This window comes from Penaeus monodon, chromosome 42 (genome assembly GCF_015228065.2).
Source record: "Penaeus monodon isolate SGIC_2016 chromosome 42, NSTDA_Pmon_1, whole genome shotgun sequence".
NCBI lineage: Eukaryota > Metazoa > Arthropoda > Malacostraca > Decapoda > Penaeidae > Penaeus > Penaeus monodon.
The window spans coordinates 25,357,898-25,368,481 of NC_051427.1; the positions used below are offsets into that span (position 1 = coordinate 25,357,898).

The 10,584-nt window shown below is 32.9% G+C and overlaps 1 protein-coding gene across 1 annotated transcript; it reads right to left on the reverse strand.

Annotated features, from left to right (window-relative positions):
- Window positions 1–1,123: 1,123 nt before the first annotated feature.
- Window positions 1,124–4,517, reverse strand: LOC119599070. Its single transcript, XM_037948825.1, has 2 exons — window positions 4,470–4,517; window positions 1,124–1,788 (listed from the first exon to the last, which is right to left on the reverse strand). Exons 1-2 carry the CDS (start codon window positions 4,479–4,481, stop codon window positions 1,186–1,188), a joined length of 615 nt encoding a protein of 204 aa, XP_037804753.1. The 5' UTR covers window positions 4,482–4,517; the 3' UTR covers window positions 1,124–1,185.
- Between the last annotated feature and the right edge of the window lie 6,067 nt (window positions 4,518–10,584).

Here is a 10,584-nt window from a genome sequence, read left to right on the forward strand (position 1 = left end):
TGCTGACATCTATGAAAATGATTCACATACATATATACATGTGATTCTATTAATTTTTTTACTTATTACCATTTACGTATTATCAGCTTGCTATATTAATTACCATTAATATTAGCAACACCATAATGTCACTTCTCTTGTAATTATCTTCTATTACATACATTATTTTTTAAGGAAAATAAATATGACATCTAAGTAAAGTCAATATCCCTTATAATTCAAACTAGCCAGTGTCTCAATAACCGATATTTTCCAATTTGGCTGAGCCAAAAACCCAAGGAGTCCTCAGCCCTGGCCAGTCAAGAGCCAAGGATACAAAAGATAGGAAATGGGGCTATACGACCTTAAGTAAAAGTTATGCAATATTCTTGATCACATCATCACTTATATAACTTTTATAATTATTGCTTTTGTTATGGCCCCTATTATTCACAACATTCTTATTTTATTATTGTTTCTATTATCACATTCCTGTTATAATTATTGCCGTTATTACTGCTTTTATTCTTATCACTACTGTTATTACCATTGCTATGATTAGTAACATTATCATTATTAATATTATCATTAATATTCTTACCATTATCATTGTAATCATAATTATAATGATTATAGTTGTTATTAGTGGTATTATTATTATTATCATTATCATTATTATCATCATTATTGTTCTTGTTGATGTTATTACCATCATTATTAATAGTTACTGTTAATGCCATTATTATTGATATTGTTGAGATTGGTGTTATTATTACCTTAATTACTATCGCTGTTATTATTATTGTTGCTATTATTATTATAACACCTGTAATTATTGTTATCATCATCATCAATACCATTATTATAATCGTTATTTTCATTATCATAACCATTATCATTTTATTGTTGTTATTGATATTACTACATTTGTCTTTTTTATGACAATTATTGTATTATAGTGTGGCATTTACTGATATCAGTATATTCATATATAGAACAGAAGATAACTAATGTGTCAGCTAATATTAACAGTTTCTCTTTACAAGATTGTGATTTGCATTAGTTTTTTACTTTACTTTTCAATAAAGTATAACTATTAGCTGGGTAATCTTATAGGAATTTCAGATACAGAAATTGCTGACATTTTTATCTTTATTGAACACACCGATGCTCCATATCGGCTAAATCGTTCAGTCCTTCCCATGCTTAGTAGTATCGGGTTTGATAAAGAGAAACAGGTCTGTAGTGCACGGGAGTGTATGGAGTGGATGGGTGTGCAGACCTCCTGTAGATATGATGGCCGTAGGACACAACTGGACCATACACAGGTGTAGAATAATAACCAGTGGAAGCCTCAGCTTCAGGGTCCGCGAACCTCTTGTAGAGCCCATGGTTGGAGTGGCCTCCGTAAGTAATGGGAGTGTGGCTGTAGATTCCATGAGAGATTCCATGAGAAGCATCAGCTTCAGCAGACCTCTTGTGGTACCCGTGAACGCTGTAAGGAGCGTAGACGGGTGCAACTGGGGTGTAAGTTGTGGAAGAGTAAGCAACAGAAGGCTCAGCATCAGCTTCAGGATCGGCAGACCTCTTATGGTAGCTACGAACGGAGTGTGTATAGCCCACAGGAACGCTGAAATGCCTTACATGACCATGGCGATAAGAGGGCTCTGCATATCTCTTGTAGATTTGGTGGGTATTGTATACTGTGTAAGATGGGATTGTGTATCTAGAACGATAGCCATAGCTGGGCTCCGCCTCTCGCTTCTCAACTTCGGAAGCGCAAACGGTAGCCGCCAAGAGCACAAACGCCTGAAAGTCATAATTTAGTTCGGTTAGATATTTAAAATGAGGAAAATATATCTATAATGTAATACATATATATACATGTACATGTATACATATGTGTGTATGGACATACATATATATATACTCAACTGTCAAGTTAAAACAAATCCTTTTAATTCGTAATGTGTGAACAGGAGTGTTTGAAGCGTTTTAAAAATTTAAAGATTGCTAAATTAAGATTAAAATATTGAAGGATCGCTAAATCTACTTGCCAAATACTTCATCTTGGGTTAAGCGACTTTGCTGTGGCCACAACAGAGGTGTGTGTGTGTCAGTTACTGTTTGCGCACCAGTTTATATACTTGTCTATGACCTTGATGTGCATAGAGCACACGTATCAGAGCATGAGAAACTAAGGTGACGGTTATTTATCATAAGCGAAAAAGATTGCTAACGAGTAAATGGCGACGAGGCTGAATGTATTCACCTTTCGGATTTTTTCTCATGTCTTCTTTTCTTTTACACATTTCTTCATTCCTTATTGATCTATAACCTGTGTTCCGATATTGTAAATATGTGTGCATATATGTATGTATATATATATATATATATATATATATATATATATATATATATATATATATATATATATTATATACGTTCACATATATACATGTACATATGAATATGAATATATGTACTGTATATGTATTTGTGTGTGTGTGTGGTGTGGATATGTACATACATATAATATATATGTATATATAGAGAGCGATCGAAATAGATACATATACAATATATGCGTGTGAGTTTCTGCTTGTGTGTGTATGTGTGTGCACTGATACCCATGATGATACTAAACATATGACCTGTGGGTCTGTTTGGAATCTTTTCATTCACAGAATATTTCGTGAACTTCCAGTATAATCGATCAATTATTCGGATATGAAAAAGCCATTCTGTATTGTGTGTATAATGCGATGCTTAAAGAATATTGTTAGATGATATCATTAGTCTCACTAACCGTATCATTATAGCAACTGTAGAGTTTATTCATATTTAGATTCATCGCAATAAATATCCTTACAGAGAATCAAAGTACACATAACCAGGTAGCTTCACTTTAATATAGTGTACTGAACCCAAAAAGTAAATTGACTTTTTCCAAAGAGTAATCTGACAGCTGTTAAAGGTAAGGAACGCTTAATTATCATAACTAAGAGAGGGGAATTTTGGTTTTACTTCTGGTAAGTAGAGCAATACCAAGTAAATTAGACAAATAATTATGTATCTAGCTATATCTGATATCTCACGGTGCAATCTTATTGGCTAAACGTGCTGACATCATTTAGTTCCGCAGCATTTTTTGAGCCCAATAATTTGTGCGATATTATATGGCAAGATTATTTTAGTGCATTTTCTTTGAAAATGGTCCAGTAATAGCTATTATGAAAACTCCGAAAACGAAATCAAATAAAAAATAGAAAAATATCTTGCCAAGAACATTGCTTAATGAACTTTAACCATTATAAATTTTATGAAATTCACTGTTGTTACTTTCATCATTTTTATTATCATCTGGTTATTTATTATCAATATTAACCTCATTACTACTCTTAGTATTACTGTCCGTTGCTAATTTCATCAGCATTATTACCATAAGTTTCGAGAGCAACGTTATATCAGAGTGAGCTAAATCTCATAGAACAGGAGCCAGGCAGAGTGCTATCCATGGATGATCATATTACAATCATGATGAGTATTATTTTTCCATTAATTCTAGCTATTAGTTAACTATCTTTAATGGGAAATAAAAATTTACAAATTGTATCATTCCATTTTATTATTGAACACACACTAAAACTCCATATCGGCTAATATCTCTCGTTTTAGTAGTATGAGATGGTAAGTGAGCAGGTCGTAGTACAATGAGCGTATGGGGTGATGGTTGTGCCTCAGCTTCAGCAGATCTCTTGTAGATATGACTGTAAGGCACAACGGGACCATAGATAGGTGTAGAATAATAACCAGTTGAAGCCTCTGCCTCAGCTTCAAAGGGGCCGCAGACCTCTTGTAGAGGCCATGGTTGGAGTGATCTCCGTAAATAATGGGAGTATGTCTGTAGATTCCATGAGAGGTTCCATGAGAAGCATCAGCTTCAGCAGACCTCTTGCGGGTACCCGTGAATGCTGTAAGGAGCGTAGACGGCGCAGTTGGTGTGTAGATGCGGAAGAGTAAATAACAGAAGACTCAGCATCAGCTTCAGGTCGGAGACCTCTTGATGGTACTACGAACAGGAACGCTGAATGCTTACATGACCGTGACGATAAGAGGGCTCAGCGTCCGCTTCAGGCTCGGGCAGATCTCTTGTAGATTCGATGGTTCCTGTATCCTGTGGAGATTGGGATTACGTATGCACGACGATAGCCATAGCTGGGCTCCGCTCTCGCTTCTCACTTCGGAAGCGCAAACGGCAGCTGCAGGAGCACAAAGCCTGAAAATCATTTATTCTGTTACATATATAATAATAATAATAATAATAATAATAATGTCGAATGTATTTAAAATTGTATAAGGTAATGGTTAAAAATAAATAAATGTGCTAGACATCAAATTTAAGATTGAAAGAAACTATTTTGTGATGTGTGGAGACAAATACGCTTAAATTGCCAAGGTAAAATTGAAAGATTGCAAAATCTACTTACCAAATACTTCATCTTTGACTAAGCAACTTTGTTGTGCTACAACAGAAGTCTGTGTGTGTGAGAATTACTACTTGCGCACCAGTTTATATACTCGTCTGTGACCTTATGGGATGAGATAAGTGCCTTAGGTCTAAAATCGAAAGCGCTGCTTATTTTCAGTAAGATTTTTTCTTTTTTTTATTTCCTATTTCCTTTGTTTTATGCTATCAGACTGTATTCTCAGGAGTAGAATTTCCTGTAAAAATGCATAAAATAAATACAATAAAGATGGTAACTATGATAAAGTTGAAAAACTTATATACATAGAGATAACGATGTGTCCGTACACATATATACATGCATGTACATATATATATAGACCCGCCAACTCTCTCTCTATATATATATACATAGCCATAGGTATAGATGTGTACATGTTTTTCACATACATAAATACATAATATTACCCGATGTAAAAAATATATATACACATTTTTATGTGCACACACGTATACATACATATATAAATATAAGTATATGATATATATAGATAGATAATATATAGAATGCATGTTACATATATCCATTTAATTATGCATTTATGTATAGATATATATGTATATATATATATATATTTATATATATATATATATATATATATATATATATACACACGCTCACACACACAAATATACATTCATATATACACATATACGTGCGTGCGTGTGTGTGTGTGTGTGTGTGTGTGTGTGTGTGTGTGTGTGTGTGTGTGAGTGTGTGTGTGCATGTCTACTTATTTATGTATTGATATTGGTGTGCATTCGTAATATATATTCTATATATATGTACACACAAGCACACACACACCTACGCACGCATGCACGCACCAATGCAAGCACGCACACATGCAGATACACTCACTCATATATATATATATATATATATATATATATATATAAACACACATATGAGTTATTAATATGTGTGTCTGTGTGCATACACATATACACATGTGCATACACACACACACATATACATATGTTAGTGTATGTATATATACATATTTATGTATGTGTATGTATATATTTTTTAATGTATGTTAACATGACTAATGTTATCCATGATAACAGTAGCACTTCCGATAATGTTATAACTGCGAGGGTAATTACAACAAATTTAAAGTATAACCATAGTTACTTAGGGGCATTAATACAAACATCAGGTTGAGTGTTTCTGCAGTTACATGTATTATTTGTGTACAAAGGTGTACTGTATGTTTTTTTCTTTAGTATCCTAGTATTACTATGTACTTTTTGAGATAAAAAATAAACATCTTGAACAGATTTCTTTTTATTAGAAAGTGATCCAGCAATGCTAATACAGACCTGAAAATTCAGTGCTTTAGTTAGGTTTAGAGAGATTTAACGTCTTGTTTACAGCTAAATAAGCAACAGGCTTAACCTCACTACAATGCGGCGATGAAATCTGGATTTAATGTAGTAGGATGGCATCAGTCGTACTGCAAGTCCCACACCAAAGTTATTCAAATTTCGTCCACAACCAACCACGGACACTAATAACTATATATCCCCCTATTATTTTTTTACTAGCTTTATTGTTATTGTTGTATGGCGCAGTGATAGTGATCTCGTCTAGCAATCTTGTTAACCTCGTTCAAATCCTTCGAATTGAATGATAACACCAGTCTTTTCTTACACATAGACAGCATGTAATGGTAAGAAATGGAATAAAACTAAATTATTAACTAATTATAATTAAAATTATATTTGTATTTTCATCACAATGAATAAATTCTATTATATTGTCAAATATACTTTAACTATTATAATATTTTGGAAATTCCTCTTATACTTTCATTATTGATATCAGTTTAGAAGTATTGTTGTCCGTCGTTAATATCACTATCAATTAATATTAGCATTAGCATTATAGGGCACAAAGAGTAACGTTACATCAAAGCAGAACAGACACCAGGTAACGTGTTATCCATGGATGATCAATAGGATGGTATCAAAATTCTCATGCATATTAGCTTTCCATTGATTCTATTAGATAAACATCTCTTAGTGAAACAGAAATTCACAAATCTCATTTTCCCAGTTCATTATTGAACACTAACACTCTTTATCGGCTAAATCAACCAAGTCCTCTCATTCTTAGTAATACGGTAAAGTGGTAAGAGGAACATGTCTGTAGTTCCTTCGAGGTATGAGGTGGATGGTTCTATTCGCTTCAGTAGCCCCTTGTAGACATGACTGTAAGGTACAAATGGACCATAAACAGAAGGCGCAGAATATAAAACCCGTGGAAGCCTCGCCTCAGCTTCAGGGTCCGCCAGACCTCTTGTAGAGCCCATGGTTGGTCTGGCCTCTTTAAGTAATGGAGTGTGGCTGTAGATTCCATGAAGGTCCCACGAGAAGCATCAGCTTCAGCAGACCTCTTGTGGTACCGTGAACGCTGTAGGAAGGTAGACGAGTGAAGCTCTATATAATGATGCCTATTATGATTACAATATATATATGATAAAGTTACTATGTGTAGTGTTTACATATAGATATACATAATACATACATATATATGTTGAATATGTGTGTGTTTATGTTTGAGTTTGTGTGTGTGATGTATGTATTATGTATATGCATATAGTATATATGTAGTATGCATTTATTATATATAAATTATATTAATATATTTATATATATATATATATATAAATATATATAGTTATAGATATTAGAATACATGCGTATGCGTATATGTATATATGTAGTATACATATGTGTGTATAATATAATATATACGTATTATACATATATACGCACATACATATATATACCTACATTTATGTGTGTGTTGTGGACATCTACATAAATAACTCACATACATATATACATGGTGATTCTCATTAAAGTTTTTATACTTATTACCATTTACGTATTATCAGCTTGATTATATTAATTTATCATTAATATAGCAAACACCCTAATTGTCCCTTTCCTGTAATTATCTCTATTACATACATTATTTTTTGGTCTCAATAAGCGATATTTCAATCAAAGTAAGCTAGCCAATAACCAAAGATCTGAGGAGAGACAAGTAGCCAACTAAGGGAGTCCTCAGCCCTGGCCGGTCAAGAGCCAAGGATACTAAAGATAGGAAAGGGGCTATACGACCTTAATTAAAAGTTTTGCAATATTCTTGATCACATCTTCACTTATATAACTTTTATAATTATTGCTTTTGTTATGGCCCCTATTATTACATTCTTATTTATTATTGTTGTTATTATTACATTCTGTTATAATTTATTGCCATTATTGCTGTTTGTTACATGCTAATGCTTTTGTTATTTTTATTGTTGTTATTGTTATTACCATTATCATTATTATCAAAGTTGTTAATACTGCTGTCATTCTTATCATTATGTTATTTCCATTGCTATGATTAGTAACATCATTATTAATATTATCATTACTATTCTTACCATTATCATTATAATCATTCATTATAAAATTATGGTTGTTATTAGAGGTATTATTATTATCATTATCATTATTATCATATTATTATTCTGTTGAGTTATTACATCATTATTAGTAGTTACTGTTAATGCAATGTTTTCTTATTTTTACAATAATAATGATTATAGTTTTCATAACTCATTATTGTTATTGTTGTTACTATTTTCATTACTCTATAATGAATTACTATGATTATTATCATCATTCATTATTAAAAATTACCCTTATTTTTATTACAATTATTATTGATATTGTTGAGATTGGTGTTATTATTATCATCTTTTTACCATCGCTGTTATTATTATTGTGTTATTATTATTATTACACCTGTAATTATTGTTATCATCATCACCATCAAAACCATTATTATAATCGTTATTATCATTATTATAAAACTATCATTTTATTGTTGTTATTGATATTACTATATTTGTATTTATTATGACAATTTTTTTTTATAGTGTGTCATTTAAAAATATCAGTATTTCCATTCATATATAGAACAGAAGACAACTAAGTGTCAGCTAATATTAACAGCTTTCCTTACAAAATTAGGATCTGCATTAAATTTTTACTTCTTTTAAGAAAGTATAACTATTAGCTGGGGAATTTATAGGAATTTCAGATACAGAAATCGATGAAATTTTAAACTTTATTGAACACACCGATGCTCCATATCAGCTAAATCTTTTAGTCCTTCCCATGCTTAGTAGTATCGGGGTTGATTAAGAGAAACAGGTCTGTAGTGCACGGGAGCGTATGGGGTAGATGGGGGTGCAGACCCCCGTAGATATAATGGCCGTAGGACACAACTGGACCTATACAGGTGCAGAATGATAACCAGTGGAAGCCTCAGCTTCAGGGACCGCGGACCTCTTGTAGAGGCCATGGTTGGAGTGGCCTCCGTAAGTAATGGGAGTGGGCTGTTTGATTCCATGAGAGATTCCATGAGAAGCATCAGCTTCAGCAGACCTCTTGTGGTACCCGTGAACGCTGTAAGGAGCGTAGACGGGTGCAACTGGGTGTAAGTTGCGGAAGAGTAAGCAACAGAAGGCCCAGCATCAGCTTCAGGATCGGGCAGACCTCTTATGGTAGCTACGAACGGAGTGTGTATAGCTTGCAGGAACGCCGAATGACTTACATGACCATGGCGATAAGAAGGCTCAGCGTCCGCTTCAGGCTCTGCTGATCTCTTTTAGATTTGGTGGGTATTGTATACTATGTAAGATGGGATTGTGTATCTAGAACGATAGCCCTAGCTGGGCTCCGCCTCTCGCTTCTCAACTTCGGAAGCGCAAACGGTAGCCGCCAAGAGCACAAACGCCTGAAAGTCTAAATTTTGTTCGGTTAGATATTTAAAATGAGGGAAATATAGCTATTAATATATATACTGTAACATATATGTGTGTATGTACATACTATATGTACAACTTATATGCACAACTGTCACGTTAAAGCGAATCATTTTACTTCTGGTGTGTGGATAGGAAAGTTTGAAACCTTGAAAAATTTAAAGATTGCTGAATAAATGGGGTAGACATCAAATTTAAGATTGAAAGATATATTTTGTGGTATGGACACGAGGGAATAGGAGACAAAATTGTTTACATTGCCAAGGTAAGATTGAAGATTGCAAATCTACTTACCAAATACTTCATCTTTGACTAAGAAATTTTTTGTGCCAAACAGAAATCGTGTGTGTGTGAGAATTACACTTGTGCACCCGTTTATAATCGTTTGTGACCTTTATGGGAGAGATAAGGCCTTAGCTCTAAAATTGAAAGTGTCTTATTTTTAGTAGATTTTTTTTCCCCCTTTTCTTGTTTTTTGCTATCAAAACTTGTATTCTCAGAGTAGAATTCCTGTAAAAAGATAAAATAAATACAATAAAAATGATAAATATGATAGAGTTGTAAAACTTAATACATAGAGAGATGCGATGTGTGCGTAATATATATTTCATGAATTTTAATATTTTTATAGACCCCAAAACTCACTCTATATATATATATATTAATAAACAGCCATATAAATAGATATGTAACATATATAAATTTTTCACATACCTAAATAATAATATAATCCTATGTAAAAAAAATATACAAGTTTTTATATGCAAACACGTAATCATATATAAATATACGATATAATATATTATAGATATATAAGATGCGTGCACATATATCTAAAAGTATAATCATAGTTACTTATAGGGCATTATGTAAACTTTAGGTTAGTGTTTGTGCATTTACATGTATTTATTGTGTTCAAAGTTACCTGAATGTTTTTTGTCTGTAGTATCCCAGCATAATATGTACTTTTTGAGATCAAAATAACATGTGAACAGATTTTATTTCATTAGAAAGGGATCCAGCAATGCTAATACAGATTTAAAATTCGTGCTTTACTTAGGTTTAGAGGGTTTAACGTCTTTTTACAGCTAAAAAGCGACAGGCTTATTCCTACAAGGCGGCGATGAATCTTTAGGAAGACTTCCTGCAATCTGGATTAATATAGCAAGGGGGCATTAGTCCCTACGCAAGGGCCCACACCAATCAAAATTTTCTCCATAATCAACCCGACACAATAGCTAA